The following is a 16,913-nucleotide window of genomic DNA, read 5'->3' on the forward strand; positions in this document are numbered from 1 at the left end:
GGCTCTGAGCCAGGAGCTTTGTAGAACCTCTCAGACCTGACCTCCCCTTTGTCAAGTAAGGCTGACCCATTTGTGTTTGTTACCGAATTAAAATTCCAAAGAAAGATGGGCTGCAGGTTGTTTCCAAATAGAAACACACATGCACAGAGAACAGAGAGCTTCTGCCAACATCCCAGACAGGGCCCACTTCCCCTCCCTGCTCCACACGCCCTTTGGAGGAAAAGGATCTGGTAATGCTTCCTGTGGTGGAGGTTAAGTGTCTGCTCCTGCTCCGGGCAGCCCCTGTCTGTGCGTGCAGCCCTTCCCACAGTAAGGCTGAGAAGCAGGAGCCTTGTGGCGGGAATGTTTTCGATATGAAGTCATTTCCCACAGTGAAGAAGCTCCCACATCCCACACGGTCCACTGGCAACCTGGGAAGTTTGCTCTGTGCCAGAAGAGAGTCTAAAAATGCCCCAAGCCCATCTTGGGATCTCAGGAATCTGGCTGGAAGAGAACCCAGGAGACAACAAATCCCCAAACAACCGCCTACCCCACACGGAAGCCAGCAGAAGGTGAAGCTCATTCCAGCCTCCAGGGGCTCTGTGTCCCACTGGGTGACATGATGCCCACAGACTGACCGCTGGTTGAGCCCTTAAGGGCAGGCCTGGTTCTTTCTTGTTGATGGGTTTCCAGAGCCCAGGACTGAGTAAATTCAGCTACTCGGCGTGTGTTAGACGCTTGAAAATTCAAGCAGGTGTTGGGGGCTGGGGAGGGGCAGGGCAAGGGCTTCTAGGCATGTCCAGGAGGGACCTGTCCGTAGAAGAGAAGGGAGGTCGGCCTAAGATGTCCTCACCTGGAGAAAAGAAGGGAGCAGGCACATGGTGGGGAACACGGCAGTAGAAACCTGTTCAAAGACTCTGTCCTAACATTGTTACGGTTATCAAAGCAATGTGGTGGGCGAGCCGTAACTGGCAAGAGGGATCAGTGTTAACAGACCAGGCACGGAGTATTTTCTAGTATATGAAGACCTGAAGGATATAAAGACAACCAATGAGAAAGTGATGGGCTGTTCAACAATGCAATTGGGAAAATGGGCTACTCGGGGAGGGGTGGGGGAAATCACATCTGACCCTGACCTTGGACAATTTCCCATGGTAAGTAATGATTAAAGAGCCGTCCAGTTAGGCTCAGAATTGGGGATTTGGTGGGATAGAGGCACACATGAGACAGATCTCCTTGTCCGTTCTCCTGCTCCCTTGGACCCAGGGAGGGTGATGTCTTGGTCAAGGTAGAATGTATCCTCCTCAGCATATCCCAGCCAGGAGACGGAACTCTCAGTAACTCACGGCGACCTTGATATTTTTTCCAAGCCCAGGACTTCGTGAATTGATCTAGAGCAGAAACTCTAGGGGTGTCTTTCTTCAAACTCATGTTTAGCAAAAGTACTTTCCTGCACCCAAATCTGCACATGATACTGTTCTGCTGTTTCTCTTCTCCTGACATATTTCTTGTTTGCACTACTTATGCTGGATGCCGGGGGCTCTTGGAGATTTGTCCCATTCTCTCGACTGCTGGCATAATGGAAACTTAAGTGTTAGACCGGGAAGGAACCTTAAAATTGTCCTATTCCCTCATTTTCTAGAAAGAGAGAGTGAGGTCCAGAGAGGAGTAGCAAATTACTCAATGTCGCACAGCCCGTTAGAAGCAGATCTGGGCTTGGACCACCCCGCCAGTCCCCGGCATCCTGCCCAATGCTTCTCTGCAGCCCTTTGCCATTTCCTCTCCAGCCCTCTTTTCTAAGACTTTCCTTGCTTTCCTGTGGCTCTTCTGAGTTCCCTATGGCATCTACACTGCTACACGTCTCTCCACTTAGCTGCCTGACTACTCTGCTCCGTGACAATCCTGGCTTGGTGAGACAGTGTCTCCCAGAGGCCTGGCGGCTCCCGCCCTTCTCCCCTTGTCTCATGATGGGTCCCCGGCCCTCCTCTCGGAACAGATTCTGCTCGATGCTGAGCCTGGCTGGCAGACCGGAAGCATGTGCGTCTTCTGGCTCTGGGCTCAGAAGATCTGTGTCTTCCCTACTATACCAGCTGAATGACCTTGAACGTGTCATTGCTCTGGATTTGACAGCTCTTCTTGAAAATGGAAATGATATTAGACCATAGCAGCTAGGGCTGCTTTGTAAACTGGGAGGCATCCTTCCAGTGTAAGACATCGGTGTCCCCCAGCCTCAACACAGGGCTTCATCCAGAGTGGATGCTTACCGAGTATCTGGAGAACAGTGGTTCTCAACCGGGGGTGATGTTCACATCCTAGGGGACACTGGGTCATATCTGGAGACATTTTTGTTCATCACCACCGGGGAGGGGTTGCTATGGCATCTGACGGGTCCTGCTAAATATCTTACAGTGAATAGGACGGCCCTCACAGAAAAGAATTATCTGGCCCCAGATGTCAGTTAGTGCTGCTTCAGAAGCCTTGCGGTAGATGAACAAAAGTGTCACATTATATCTGTAGATACAGACATGGCTCGTTGTTCCAGAAAGGCAAGGAGCTGTGGCTGGGAAGCGGACCATCAAGATGCCATGGTGACCAAGGGCAGGAGCCACTGGAGTTAAATGAGATGGTCGTGCCCGGGTGTGAGAAGTTGAAAACATTTTATTTCAATTCTATCCTTGGGAGGCAGCATAAATAATCACAAAAGACCACAAAGGTCACCGGGGAAGAAAAAAACAGTCAAGAAGTGTGAGGAGATGAGAGGGGACACTGTCTAGCTGCAGGGGGTGGAGGGCGAGGAGACCCTGCTGTAGCTGGCGGAGAGGGTGGAGGGTTCTTGGAGGAAAAGCCCAAGGGGTGGGGCTTTCCCCGCCCAGGTCACCTGTGGGGGGGGGGGGGCGGCGCTTAGGGAGCCCTGGCCTCTGTGGATGGATGTGCTGCAGGGCGGCCAAGGGACAAGCAGGTGTGGGGGCATAATGCTAACGAGAGAGCAGTGGACACCCGTCTCTTGACCCCCCCCAGGCCAGATCTCACCCCCAGACTGTGGCTTTTCTGAGAGCAGTGTTTATAGACTCGGTGGGTAGTGGGCAATGAAGGGAGAAAACAAGGGAAGAAAAAAGAAAATGTGTAGAAGACCAAATGAAATCTGGCGTCTCAAAGAGTTGGCGTGACCTTGGGCCACTCCTGTTTTCCTCATCTGCAAACTGGAGGGAGGATGCTCCCTACTTCTTGGAGCGGATGTGAGGCTCAAGTGAGACCCTACGTGTCAAAGAACCGCGTAAACTTTAAAGTGCTATACGGACGCGAGGGGCTGTGGTCGTTCTACAAGTGTAAGGCCGAAAGTGGCTGAGACACAAGCGGTGAGGGGCACACGTGGAGCAGCCCTCAAGTGGTCAGACCCCTGCTCTGCCTTCCCCAGGGCCGAGCTCCACCCCTCTCAGCCTCAGCTTCCAGGAGGAAGAGGCCTCATCTGAGGGAGTCACCTGGGGAGTGAGAGCAGCAGGTGGGGGCCAGGAGGGTAGAGGGGCACTGAGTGTGGAGGGCCTCAACTAGGCAGTGTGATACATTGGCATTACCGGTGCCGGGCAGACGGGAGCAGTGGCTTCCGGCTCTCATTCTCCACAGAGACCTGGGCACTGGCGAAGCTCCTGTGGGAGCCGCCTCGTGACGCACTGGGAAGGGCCCTGGCCCGGAGTCTGGATACACTGGGTCCTGGTCCTGGGCCAACTGTTGACCTTCCGGGTGACTTAGTAAGTCACTTCCCCATTGCAACCCTCAGTTCTGTCCTTTGTGAAACGGGGACACTATTCCCTACCCTGCCTACCTCACAAGTTAAATGGGAGAAGGGTGTTCCAAGAGCTTTGAAGAGAATCATGGGAAGGCAAGGGGTCATTATGGCCTTGGCGAGCAATCCTCTTAATTCCCTGAAGACAAGAGAGAGGGGGCGAGAGACAGAAAGGAGCCGGGCTGCTTGCAACCCTTGTCAGGTGAGTGAGCCTTGTGGGGCTGGCTGCCGGGGAAGAAAGGGAGGTGCGGGGAGGGGAGGCAAAACAGCTGATGCCTGTTAATCCAGCCCTTTCTGTGCAGTCCAGCGGGGATGTTGGGAGCCCCAGCGGGGAGTGCCGAGACGTCCCGGGGACAAAAGTTCAAGTTCTGTGAGTACTGGGGGTCCTGGCCTCCCCCTCTGCTCCCTGGTCCATTGAGGACACCCCTCAGGGAGCCCGTGCTCTTTGCCCCGCAGGGGAGAAGCTGGCTCCTGGGGTGGCCGCCAAAGGGTGGGTCTCCAGGAGAGGCTGGGGACTTTATTAGCATGAGGTCAAGAGATCAAAGGTCAGCTTCCAGTCCTGGAGGCGGCAGGTGGGGTCCTCAGGCTGTCCCCAGCTCCAGTCCCGGCTATGTCCCTGGGGTCACCGGAGAAGGGGAAGTTAAGGGACGAGTAGAAACCACGGAGAGATCGGAGGTCAGCTTAGAAGGCAGCCCAGCCGGCGAGCTAACAGTTCTTGGGGCTGTTGCGCAAGTTTTTCAGTTCCAGCTGCAGCTGCCGAATGCGGATGTCCTTCTGGGCCAGCTCTTCTTTCAACCGCCGGATCTCATCCTGCTGCCGGAAGAACATTCGGAGGAGCTGGGGTGGAGGAAGAGAGGGGCCAGGCGGCCGGGAGAGAGCAGGTGAGAAGGCAATTTCCCGAGTGGGTATCGTGCCCGCCCCTGTTCCCCGTCAGCCTCTGCCCTTCTCTCCCAGGCCTCCCCCTGCCCCCGCTTTAGTCCCCGGAGGCTCTTGTCCCTGCAACATGCCCTTCTGTGGACACAGCTCATGGCTCCGACTTCCCTGGGGAGGTATGAGAGAGTCCACATGGGCCCCTTTCCCACATATCTCAAGCTCACCCTTTTAGGGGGGCAGACATAATACTCTTACTTGCCATTTGGAACGGGGACCTTTATTATTATTAATTTTTAAATGTTTATTCAGTTTTGGGACAGAGAGAGAAAGCCAGCGGGGAGGGGCAGAGAGAGAGAGGGAGACAGAGGATCTGAATCGGGCTCTGCACTGACAGCACAGAGCCCGATGCGGGACTTGAACTCGTGAACTGTGGGGTCATGACCTGAGCTGAAGTCAGACGCTTAACTGACGGAGGCACCCAGGTGCCCCATATTATTATTATTTTTTAAGTAGGCTTCAAGCGCAACGTGGGGCTTGAACTCACGACGCTGAGATTAAGAATCATATGTTCTATCCACTAAGCCAGCCAGGCACTGGCTTTCAGATTCCCCTGAAAGGGAACCTTTCTAAAAGTCTTTTTTTTTTTTTTATCTTTCTTTCTTTCTTTCTTTCTTTCTTCCTTCCTTCCTTCCTTCCTTCCTTCCTTCCCTCCCTCCCTCCCTCCCTCCCTTTCTTTCTTTCTTTCTTTCTTTCTTTCTCCCCTGAAAGGGAAGTCTTTTTTTTTTTAATCTTTCTTTCTTTCTTTCTTTCTTTCTTTCTTTCTTTTTTTCTTTCTTCCTTCCTTCCCTCCCTCCTTTCTTTCTTTCTTTCTTTCTTTCTTTCTCCCCTGAAAGGGAAGTCTTTTTTTTTTCTTTCTTTCTTTCTTTCTTTCTTTCTTTCTTTCTTTCTTTCTTTCTTTCTTTCTTTCTTTTATGTTTATTTTTGAAAGAGACAGAGACAGAATGCGAGTGGGTTAGGGGCAGAGAGAGAGGGAGACACACAAGCAGAAGCAGGCCCCAGGCTCCGAGCTGTCAGCACAGAGCCCGATGAGGGGCTCGAACTCACGAACCATGGGATCTGGACCTAAGCCAAAGTCGGACGCTTAATCGACTGAGCCACCCAGGCGCCCCTATGATTCTTTCTTTAACTGACTTTTTTTTTTTTTTTTTTTTAAATCAAATCAGTACCGGTTACATCTGTTCAGAGGGATGATGTGCTATTTGCCCCTGTGCTAAATGATTCCACACACTCCTGTGGCTTCCAAGTTCTCGAATATTCTTTGCCTAACCTTTTGGTCAGGTTTCGTTTAGAAGAAAAAACAGCCGTACTGAAGTGTAATTCACATACCATAAATGCCACTCGTTTTAAGTGTACAATTAGCAACAGCAAATTTTAGTAAAATTGGGTGAAATGAATTTTAGCAACATTCAGAGGCGTATAACCGTAAGTCTTCTCTTCTGTGCCACACTTCCAGTTTCTCTTCATACTTAGACCACTGTGTCCACCATTTACAGCCTAAATGTCTAACCGGTTGATCCCAATTGGCGGCGGTGGTTAAAATTGGGGGTAAACCCAGAGTCGGCAGGCTCTGAGCGAGTTTCTTCACCGTAAGGAAGGTTCATGAGCTTTAGTGCAGGTTGTGGTATCTGTGTCGCCTGCTCAGAGACCCTTGAAAACTTTCCTCCAGGTCGGTTTTGGTTCATACAAATCAGTCGTAGCTCAATGTTACTTGATTTCACCGCTGCTCACCCCTGCCTCTTCCACGCTGGGTACTAGAACCGACCTCAGGCTCTTGTTATGGCCCACCTGGACTATCGCAGCAACTCTCCTACCTCTACCTTCTCAGTGTGCTTAAAAAGTGTTTTTTTTTTAAGTGGAAAATGCCAAATATATACTAGGGTGGAAAGAACCGCGCTATGAGCCTCCAAGAACTCGTCAACTGGCTTCAAGAAAGAACACGTGACCATTTTTGCTTCATCTCTACTCCTACCCAATTCACCTGTCCCACTGCCTCCAGGGATTATTTTGAAGCAAATCTCATTTATCCCATGATTCCACCCAACCCTAGGCATCGGAACATCCCCCTACAATGGTACGAAACATATCTTATAGCAATTGTCAGTCTGTCTTTCAAATTTCCCTTCAAGACTGTGAGGTCCCAGAGGTCAGGAATAGTCTTCGTTTGACAAATAATAGTGATGATCGTTAAGTTGGTGTGACAAGAAACCTCTAAGATGGCCGCTGTGTTATCCCCTCCCCTCAAGGGTGGACTGGGCCTAGTAACTTGCTTCAAATGAATAGAAAAAGGCAGAAGTGATGGTCTGTCATTTTCAAAAAAACTATGACTTCCATCTTGGACACCTTCTCTTGCTCACTCCGAGGGATACCAGCTGCCACGCTGTGAGCTGCCCTACGGAGAGGTCCATACGGTAAGGACCTGAGGGAGGCCTCTGGCTGATAGCCCACGAGGAACCGAAACCCTCTGTCCAACAACCTGTGAGCGAATGCGTCCTTCCAGCAACCATGCGAATGAACTCAGAAGCAGCTCCTTTCACAGCTGAGCCTTCAGATGTGGCAGCAGCCCAGCTGACAGTTTAAGCACACGGCCTCATGACAGACCTTGAGCCATGGGCGTCCATTATGAGATACTATGAGATAATAAAGGTTTGTGGGTTTAAGAACTAAATTTTGGGGTGATGTTTGACACAGCAATAGATACCTGATACAGTTAGCCTCATTGAGCACTGAATATGGGCCGGGAAGAGTGCTAGACTCTTAGAAAATACTTCTTTAATGCTCACCGCATTTCATATCCCCATTTTACCACGAGAAAGGTCAGAAAACTTGCTCGGGCACAGCCAGGAAACGGCCGAGCCCGGAATCAAAAGCAGTGGAGTCCAAGTAGTCATCTCTACTCCAGTGGCAACGAGCCACGTGCCTGGCACAGGGCAGCCATCTGTGAACCCTGGCTGGGCTGAACTCAGTCCCTGGTATTGACACCAGGGACAGGGGGTACCGTCGAAAGGAGAAGCCTTCGGGGGGCATGGGTAAGACCCAGCTATGGCTGTCCCTGGATGACCTGCCCTCCTTCTAAATGGTACAGAGAGTACTTTCATAAACACAGCCTCTTCCCCGCCAAACAGGAAATTGTCAGACCCCGTCGCTGCCGCGGTGCCAGGGAGGAAGGCCGCGCTGTAATGCCTGAGGCCAGGCTTTCCTCTGTTAGCCAGGAATTTATAACTCCCAGAACAGCAAATGACAGCGACGTTCCGAAACGGATTCATGAGCCACGGAACTGCGTGGGCTAGTGAATGCGAGGGCTGGGGGTGGGGCATCAATATCGCTGCCACATCCCAGCCTCTATTTACTGGGGTCAGAGGCAACGGAAGCCAATAGCAGGCTACTTATGGCATTTGTCACAGAAAGAAAAATGCCCCAGATGGAGTCGGCTTAAAGGCCTGCAGCCCATAATTGAAATGTAAAGGTCTCGCTCTTCTAGGACCTGTGGAGGTAATAACTTATATTCCTTACCTCATTCTCTGTCCTGGGTGGGACATTCTCTAATAAATCTATTCCATTGACCACAACGCTCTTCTTTTCTTTGATGGGAGCCTTAAATACCATTTTTGAGGACTTCTTATAGCCTTCCTTCAAAGACATGAGCACGGGATCTACGAAAGGCAAGGGAAACGTTCACACTGGCAGGTTGGTCGAGTGTCGAGTGATGGTGTTTTTCATTCACACCATCCTTGGCAGCTGGCCGAGCGTGGGGGAGTCGAGCAGAGGCCATGCAAAGGGGAAATGGGTGAACTCGAGTGAAGGCAAAAGCTGCAGTCTCGAAGCCTCTTCTGGGAAGCCCACCCGCACGGTACCTCGGTTGATGCCCCCCAGCCATTCATCAGGGGTCAGAGCTGGCTCCGTGCCTGGCGTCATGGGGTAAATGTCTTCCTGGTAGGAATCCGACTGCAGTGAGGGGAGCAGAAGAGTGGACACATAGGGGCCGCTGTGAGAACCCCTGCTGTTCAGCAGCCGGTTCTCCTCGCTGACCTCCCGCCCAGCTCCCGCCGTCCCGCCTCCAAGCCTTTGCACTCAGGTGTCTCCCATGTGGAATCCCCACCCTGCATTCGTTAGCAAGCCAGACTGACCCCACCCTAGAATGGCCCCCAACTCCCACCCCAGATTGGGCCTGAAGACCCCAGTCCACAGGACCTTCTTCTGGGCTCCTCAGGCTTGCAGTCCGTGGCGAGCCAGCTAGGATTCAATGCGGGGGTCCCTTTGGAGCCCAGCATGGCCCCACTCACCCTCCGGGGTACGATCATGGAGATGGGCTCAATCAGGCCCTTGAGAGTCACCAGCTTGTAGAAGCGGAACACCTCGCAAGCCGACACATCCAGCCCGTGCTTGGGCATGACCCCTGTGGACAGGCACACGTGGCTCCATGGGGTCCCAGGGATCCCCATCAGCACCCCTCCTCCCCGATGTCCTTGATCAAGAGTGTCCTTGAGCACTTAGGTTTGGAGGCAATGCTCTATGCTGAGGGCAGCAGGTGGACCGGGGGCTTCTTGAGTCAGACCCTGTCTCTAAGTAGTAAGGTCTCAAATAAGCCAGTCCTACCTCACCAGGGTGCATGCTTTCGAAATGGGGCCTTTTATAACTGGAAGGGGCTGTTGGGATAGTTTAGTCTATTCCATTCTTTTCATAGATGAAACTCCTAAGGGTCTAGGGGAAGGGGCTTGCCCCAGGTCACAGAGTATGGCTGGGGCAGAGCCACAGAGCCTGTCACCTTTTTTGTTTCTTTTTTTAAGGTTTTTAAAAAATGTTTATTTATTTATGAGAGAGAGAGAGGGAGAGCTGGGGAGGGGCAGAGACAGGAAAACAGAGAATGCGAAGCGGGCTCTGTATTGTCAGTGCAAAGCCTGACGTGGGGTTCGAACCCACGAACCGTGAGGTCATGACCTGGGCCGAAGTCGGATGCTCACGGATGCTCAACCCCCTGAGCCACCCAGGCGCCCTGAGCCTGTCACCTAAAATAAACTAGCTCCCCTAAGCCTCTGTGTTTCTGGTCCTCAGAGAGAACAAAGGAGAGAGAACCCTTTCTCCACGCACCCTAGAGCCCGAGACTGCTGTCGAGTTGTGTATCTAGGACTGACAGGGTGTGCATGCCCGGTGCATGTATTATCCGTGTGTCCCCACTCGCCACAGCGTTCCTAACGGCTGCCTCTACTCGACGCCCACCGGGGAAGCAGTGCGGTGTGGGGTTAGGAACACAAGCTTTGGGGTCGGACACACCTGGTTCTGAGTCCTGACTCTGCCCCTCTTTCTGGTTGGGAAGGTCTTGGGTAGATCACTGCCTCTCTGAAGGCTTCAGGTTCCTTGGCGGGTTAGAGGAGAACAGTATGACCCTTCATGAGATGGTCAGGGGATTGGGCCAGAAGATGCTCATTGACCACCTGCCACCCTCATGAGCGCAGGGGATGTTAGTTTCTTCTTCCGTGATGTGAACAGGAGTTAAGGTTGCAGCTCTCCTTGACTGGAATGGAGGTCTGCTCTTCTAGATACCGGAATTCTAGGAGCTGCAGGGAAGTACTATCATGGTACCCAGGGGGGATTTAGAGCCAGTAGGGCCGGTTTTGAATTCTGGCTCTGCCATGCAGGATCTAGGTGACCTGCCCGGGGTGAGTCACCCAGCCACTCTGAACCTGTGAAAGGTGCCTGGCTCATGGCAGATGCTTTGCAGTGGCCGCAGGTGACGGGGGGCGAGGAGAGACAGTTCTCCTTTGTTCCTCTCTCCTCCTCAAGTCCTGCTGACTCGACTTCCTAAACACCTGGATTCATCTTCTCCCCATCTTCCCGCCTCCTCCTTAGTTACCATCCTTTTCCTGCCGCCTCCTTAGTTACCATCGTTTCTTGGCTAGAAGTCCACAGTGGCCTCCAAACCAGTCTCGCTGCCTCCCTCCTGTCCTTTCAAAATCCGTTCTCCCTACAGAAGCCAGAGCAATCTTGGACTAACATTTCAGATTGCGTCATGCTGTCCCATCTCCCACCCGCCTGCTTAAGACAAAGAAAGGCCTCCAGTGGGTTCCCAGTAAAACCCAAACTCCTTCCCCTGTGTGACGGATGGCTGTATGTATCAGTGGGCTCAGGAAAGAAGACTGCCCTCCCCTTCCAATCCGTTGAGGGTCTGAATACAACAAAAGGCAGAGGAGGGAGGAAGTCACCCCTTTTGTTCCTGCCTCATTGTTTGAGCTGGGACAGCTCCTGTCACCTTCTCCTGTCCTTAGACTGGGATTCACACCATCAGCTCTCCTGGTTCTCAGATCTTCGGACGTGGACCGAACGTCACCTCCAGCTTTCCTGGGTCTCCAGGAAGCCAGCAGATCTGTTTCTCTGAAGACCCCTCATGATTATACCTTTCTAACCCATCTCATGGCATCCGGCCCCTGCTCTAAGCTCCAGATTCATGTCCCAAGCCTCTCCCCACCTTCTGCCATGTCACAGAGTCCACGCTTAGTCACCCGGACCTCCGTTCTGTTTCTAGAATATGCCAGGCTCATTCCTGCCCCAGGGACTCTGCATCGATGATCCTTCCTGCTGGTCCTACTCTTCCTCCTTCCTGCTTTTCAGATCTCGGCCTAAAAGGTCACCTCCACGGCGAGGCCTTCCTTGACTACCTGGCCTAAAATAGCCCCCAGTCGCTCCCTGTTCTATTGCCTCATTTGATTCTCTGCCTAGACCTTACTACCATCCCGTATTTTCCTTCCTTAGGTGTTGATTGTCTGTCTCCCTTCCGTGGAATGTGAGATCCCAAGAGGAAGGCTGGGTTCTGCACTGTTTCCCACTGAGTCTAGAGGCTGCCACACGGCTGATACCCAGTAAGTGTTCGTTGAACGACGGTGTGAAAGGGCAGGAGGAGCCAGGTGTTCGGCCAGGTGCTCTCCATCTAAGCTTTACAATAGCCCTGAAAGGTAGGCTTGATTTTCCCCTCTTTTACAGATGGGGAAATTGAGCCTCAGAAGGGTGAGCTATACATTCGAGCCAGAACGTCGACCTAGGTCTGACTCTACAGTCCAGGATGCTTTTTATTCTACTTGACGAAGAGGTGACAGTGAGGAGGAGGAGGAGACGACAGAGTCGGGGAGGGGTGAAGTCAACGGAATGGTCACTGGGCCTATCTCAGGGCCGCCATCTTGCTGCCAGTCACTGAGGCGGGCTCTCGGGCCCTTCCGGCACTGATGGTCTGGAAGCTGGCTCTCAGGCCGTATCCGTAGCACCGGATCCCCAGAGGGAACAAGCCAGACTCGGGCTCCGAGGTAAGGAGGGAACGGGGCCCCCGAAGAAACTTCTTCCAACGGGCTGATTCTGACCCCAAACAGGAAGTTGCTGAACCGTATGCAATATGAAACTTTTGCTGTAAGACTTTAGCGGTGGTAGAACGTGGGGTGTGAAGAACTCACTACGCTCCATCAATTCTGGACCCTCTGAAGGATTTGCTTAGAGGCTGGGGAGCCTGGGGGTGCAGGGATGGGGACACCCTGGGACTTCCTCCTGTCCTCTCAGGCAGGGACAGAGCTGCTCCTGGAGACTGGGGTCCTGGCTTCCTAAAGGCTTCAGGAAAGGGTCTGGACCCAGACTTTTCTCTGACCTTTAGTTTTTCAACCGCCTTACAAGAGTTCAGAGCCACTTGGAGCGCCAGTATCCCCATCTGCAAATGGGAATGAAGCCAGTGTGGGCCGCTGATGACCAGAGGTGATGGAGGATGTCAGGCACCATGGAATGACAGTCAGTCAGGTGGGTGGTGACAGGCTGGCGAAGAAGGGCAGGCGGACCTTCCCAGGGGCAGCATCTGCAGGTTCTGACTGCCCATGAGCTGTGGGCTTCTGACTCTGATTTTCATTTAAAGGCAGGGGTGACCCATGAACCAAACATCCAGTCTCTTGTTCTATAGCATAACAGCCATGGAAGCCTCTGGACCCCCTTACCTAGGCCTTTCTGCGGGGCTGGGGAGCGGAACTCCATGAGGTAACTCAAGAAGGGCTTCTCAGTGCTGATCTCGTAGTACCGGATGTTTCCATCTCCCTGGGGGCAGGGAGAGAGGGAGGTGAGGAAAGTGGGGGCGGGGGTGGGCTGGGCTGAGCAGGCCCCGGTCCCGGGGGGTCTGCTGCAGAAAGCCTCAGCGGTGGTCCGAAGACCAGGGAGACCTGGCTTCTAGACCCGTGGCCGGTCGTCACAGGAGACTTACGGGGTGATGGGGTGGAGGCGGTGTGTGCGTGTAGACAGCGTTTGTGATAGACGAGGCCATGTTTGCCAAAAAGCTCCCGGCAGGTGCTTCGAATGCCGTCATTAGTCACTGCCCTCTACACTTCAGGCTCTGAGCCTTATCCCGGTGTCCACCCCACCCCAGTGCACCTCGGAGAGAACTGTCAGTCACTGGCACTTCAGTAAGAATGAGTGTCAGACCTGAGGGCGGGTTTCGATGGAAGAGAGTGAGAGAGACGACCAGAGAGGTTAGCCTGGCTCTCCTCAGGGGGTAGGGCAGGAGCGGGGGGCACAACGGTGGGGGAAGGGGGTCTCCCAATAGGCTGCCCCAGCGCTCCCCACCCCCCAATCTTCGACTACCTTTCCAGCCAGGTAGAGCATGTGGGTGTCAGCATCGTAGAAGGGGAACAGGAGGCCCGACAGCCCATCAATTTCCTCCTCGATCAGGGGCATGGATAGGTCCTCCTGCAGGGAAGAAGGCCCATATCAGCTTACGTCCAGGCAGGACGGCCCCTTACCTTCCCCGACCCCAGCACAGCCCCCAGGACTACAACTCTTTCGTGTCACCGCCTGGCCTCCCCGTGGCTGACCTGGTCCCAGAGGGCGATTTGTCTCGTGTTCCACCTGGAGACCCCTGTCGTGAGCAGTCGCTTCATGTTTCCCAGGAACACCACTCGGTTCACTCTGTGGTTTTTGCAGTTTGCCTCCTGGCAGGGACAGAGAAAGCTGCTAAGCCACGGCCGCTGGATACTAGGAAACCGTAGTAGGCTCAATGGGGGCCCCCAAAAGATATGTCCATGCCTTAGTCCCTGGAATCTGTGATATGGGGTCCTTAACTCCCCTGGATCACCTAAAGGTCACGGCGAGCATCCTTGTAAGAGGTGAGAGATACAGACACACAGAGGAGAAGGTGATGTGACTCCAGAGGCAGAGACTGGAGGATGTGGCTCCCAGCCAAGGAAGCCAGCAGCCATCAGAAGCTGAAAGAGGCGAGGAAGGGTTCTCTCCCAGAGCCTCCAGAGCTGAGAGAGAGCTGTAAGCCCCTGTTTGTGGTGATTTGTCACAGCCGCCAGAGGAAGCCAGGTCAGGTGCTGTGGAGCAAGAGAGCCCTGGGACCAGGAGCCCAGGGAGCACAGGGGACACACGGGGTCACTTCTCGATAACTTGCTTCATCCAGGGCTCCTTCTAACAGGGCCAACCTCCGCCTCCACTCCCCCTGCCTCTCGGCTCTCGTCCCTTCCTTCTCCTCCTAACATTCAACAGCCCTTTGCCTGCATGAGTCAGCATCAGGTCGGATACCAGAGGCTGGCGGGGTGGTGCAAAGACTCAGGCTGGCGTCACCTGCTCTGGGTTTCAGTTCCACGTCTGTCAAAGAAGGGTGGCCCTGAGGAGTCCCACCCCTCTGGCCCGCGTCACGTCTGTGGGGTGGAGCTTGGGTTCTCAGCTCCTTAACTTCTCCGCTCAGCATGGGTTCTGCACCCACCCCCCTCCCACCCCAGCTTGGTTTGAATTCTTTAAAAAAAATTTTTTTTAATGTTCATTTATTTATTATTATTATTATTATATTATTTACATATAATTTATTGTCAAACTGGTTTCCATGCAGCACCCAGTGCTCATCCCAACAGGTGCCCTCCTCCATGCCCGTCACCCGCTTTCCCCTCTCCCCCACCCCCGATACCCCCTCAGTTTGTTCTCAGTATTTAAGGGTCTCTTATGGTTTGCCTCCTTCCCTCTCCGTAACTTCCCCCCCCTTACCCTCCCCCATGGTCTTCTGTTGAGTTTCTCAGGATCCACATAAAACTCTGCCCGTAACTGAGTGTCCGTTTCTACCCCCCTCCAAGGCTCAGTTCCCCTGCGTGAAAGGGGGAAGCGCAGCCGAGCCCCCCCCCCCCCAAAGGCTGTCGTGAGGATTAAACGAGTAACGTCCTGGAGCCCTTGGTACAGTGCACGCCACACGGGGAGCTCTGAGTAAATGGCGGTTGATGCTAATGATGCTAATAACTATGAGTGTTATTCCCTGTGACGGTGGTAGTAGGTGGCTTTTTGGTCTTGCCACTTCGGACTCTTCTGAGAGAAACACAGCCGGGTCAAGCATCGGTCCTTTCTTGGGTAGGAGGTAAACCTCACATTTCTCCCAAAGTTTCCCTCCCATTCCATCCATGTATGCCCCACGCCCGGCACACAGCGGGTGCTGGAGAAGTTCATTTCTTACTCCCCAACGGCATCTAATCCCTTCCTCGCGGTCAAGACCCGGAACACTCAAAGATCAAGGTGGAGCTAAATTCTCCATCAACCTCCCCGCTTGGAGCCGTCTCTGGGGCTGGTGCCCTGAGGCATCTCCCTCAGGCCGGTCCCCACGCAGGTGCCTGGGTAGCGAGTCCCAAATCCCCTCTCCTGTGCCCACGATGGGGCTTGGGCGATACCCAAGGATTTGTGCCCTGAAGGGTGCCACCAGTTCTGCCCCCGGAGCAGGCCAGAAGAAGCCCGTCTGGGGGGAGGGGTGCAGTGGGGATGAGAAAGGGTGCTGAGGTCTCTCCCCACCCAGTCTAAGCAGGGCCCCGAGAAGCACCCAGAATCCACAAGGTCAGCAGGGGTGCAGGCCAGGTGCGTGGGAGAAGGGGAGCTGGCACAGCCTTTTCCTCTAGGCCTGCCTGAAAGCCAAGCCCCACATCCCAACACCTTCCCTTCCCCTCAAAGACGGTGGGGCTTCACCTGCAGGACGCGGCCAGAGCGTGGCTCAATCACGCGAAGCTTCTTGTCCTTGCACGTGGTGGTGAGCAGGCTGCCGTCGGTGTTGAAGGACATGCAGAGGATCACATCCGAGTGACAGTCTATCATCTTCACCGGCTCACCCACGTCCAGGTTCCAGATGAGGACCTGCCAAGGGGTGGGCATGCCGGAGGCAGGGTCAGCCCTGCGGCTGCGCCGTGAGGCGTCTGTCCCAGTCTGCACCCGGTGGCCCCGGGAGAGACGCCCCGTGCAGGGTCGGGGTGCGCTGGGAGGCGGGGGGGGGGGGTGACGTTAAACTCTATGTCAAAGGCTGATGCTCCCTGCTGCGCAAATCCACTACTGTCCCTCAGCAGATCCCAGCCCCAGCCGGGATCGGTTTCTGCTACCAGCAAGAAGGATTCATGTTCCTGGCCAGGGCCCTGTGCTGTTCTCTTCCCTCCACCAACTTTGGTTGCTCCTTCTTCCCACCAGGAGGGCAGCGGCCACTTCTAGATTTAAGAAGGGGCCCGGCAGAGGGTGTGGGCATGGAGTGGGCATTCTCTTCCAACCCGTAGGAGCCAGAGAAGCCAGACAGGCAGCCTCCGTGGACCCCGGGAAAGACAGGGCGCACAGAAGATGCCCGGCGGTGTGCAGCGACTGAACGAATGAATGGACAGGCGGGTGGGACAATGTTGATGAACGTGCTCTGGAAGGTAACAGCGCCCCCTACAGGCAGCTCCTCAAGACCCACATTGCTCCCCCCACCCCCGCCCCCCTCCCCACAGCCGCGGCCTAGCAGCTCACCTTGTAGTCATAGCCGGCACTGAAGAGGATGTTGTTGGTCGTGGGGTGCCACTCGACCAGCCCCACGCGCCGGCTGTGCCCGTGCAGCTCGAGGAGAGCCTCTGTCATGTTCCGCTTCAACCCACCCTCGGGGATCTCCCAGATCCGCACCTGCAGAGGGCGGGGATGGAGGGCTGGGTGGGCAGGGCCAGGAGAAGCCCCTGACGGCCCCCTCCTTCGGACACCAGGCTTCCCAGATCTGCCCAGTGAGGCATCTGCTGGCCAGTGAGGCGGGTAGAGCCTGACTGAGGCCCGGGGGAGGCTCCAGGGTGCACTTCAAGAGGAAGGCGACCATCTCTTGTGCCTTTGGGGGGTTTCTCTGGCAGGCCTCTGCAGCCCTAGACAACTCATACTGCCGGGATATTGCTACAGTCTAGCTCGTCCCAGAGGGCCACACAGTAATCAGCTTTTGGCCAGTGTTGTATGAAAA

At 54.2% G+C, this 16,913-nt stretch overlaps 1 protein-coding gene and 1 long non-coding RNA gene across 7 annotated transcripts in view; one reads left to right on the forward strand and one right to left on the reverse strand.

Moving 5' to 3' along the window:
• Positions 1 to 2,619: 2,619 nt before the first annotated feature.
• The window catches only part of CORO2B (coronin 2B), a 133,593-nt gene continuing 119,299 nt past the window's right edge, over positions 2,620 to 16,913 (reverse strand). For both annotated transcript variants that reach the window (XM_042988521.1, XM_042988520.1), the window contains exons 4-12: positions 16,445 to 16,594; positions 15,644 to 15,808; positions 13,519 to 13,635; positions 13,289 to 13,393; positions 12,652 to 12,748; positions 8,974 to 9,086; positions 8,545 to 8,635; positions 8,204 to 8,343; positions 2,620 to 4,597 (exon numbers count right to left, since the gene is read on the reverse strand). In XM_042988521.1, coding sequence (XP_042844455.1) covers positions 4,466 to 4,597; positions 8,204 to 8,343; positions 8,545 to 8,635; positions 8,974 to 9,086; positions 12,652 to 12,748; positions 13,289 to 13,393; positions 13,519 to 13,635; positions 15,644 to 15,808; positions 16,445 to 16,594 — 1,110 coding nt within the window. In that variant the 3' untranslated portion in view covers positions 2,620 to 4,465. The remainder of the gene's footprint in view (positions 4,598 to 8,203; positions 8,344 to 8,544; positions 8,636 to 8,973; positions 9,087 to 12,651; positions 12,749 to 13,288; positions 13,394 to 13,518; positions 13,636 to 15,643; positions 15,809 to 16,444; positions 16,595 to 16,913) is intronic.
• LOC122239438 lies at positions 3,872 to 16,892 on the forward strand. 5 transcript variants are annotated; one of them, XR_006218542.1, is made up of 6 exons: positions 3,872 to 3,962; positions 4,063 to 4,130; positions 4,494 to 4,641; positions 11,438 to 12,460; positions 16,216 to 16,353; positions 16,810 to 16,892. It is a non-coding gene; the product is annotated as an uncharacterized LOC122239438 (long non-coding RNA). The 5 variants fall into 5 exon arrangements; XR_006218544.1 differs by lacking the exons at positions 16,216 to 16,353; positions 16,810 to 16,892 and having other exon boundaries at positions 11,438 to 11,982; positions 12,321 to 12,643; XR_006218541.1 differs by lacking the exons at positions 16,216 to 16,353; positions 16,810 to 16,892 and having other exon boundaries at positions 11,438 to 11,544; positions 11,666 to 12,643.

Source organism: Panthera tigris, chromosome B3 (assembly GCF_018350195.1).
Source record: "Panthera tigris isolate Pti1 chromosome B3, P.tigris_Pti1_mat1.1, whole genome shotgun sequence".
Lineage (NCBI taxonomy): Eukaryota > Metazoa > Chordata > Mammalia > Carnivora > Felidae > Panthera > Panthera tigris.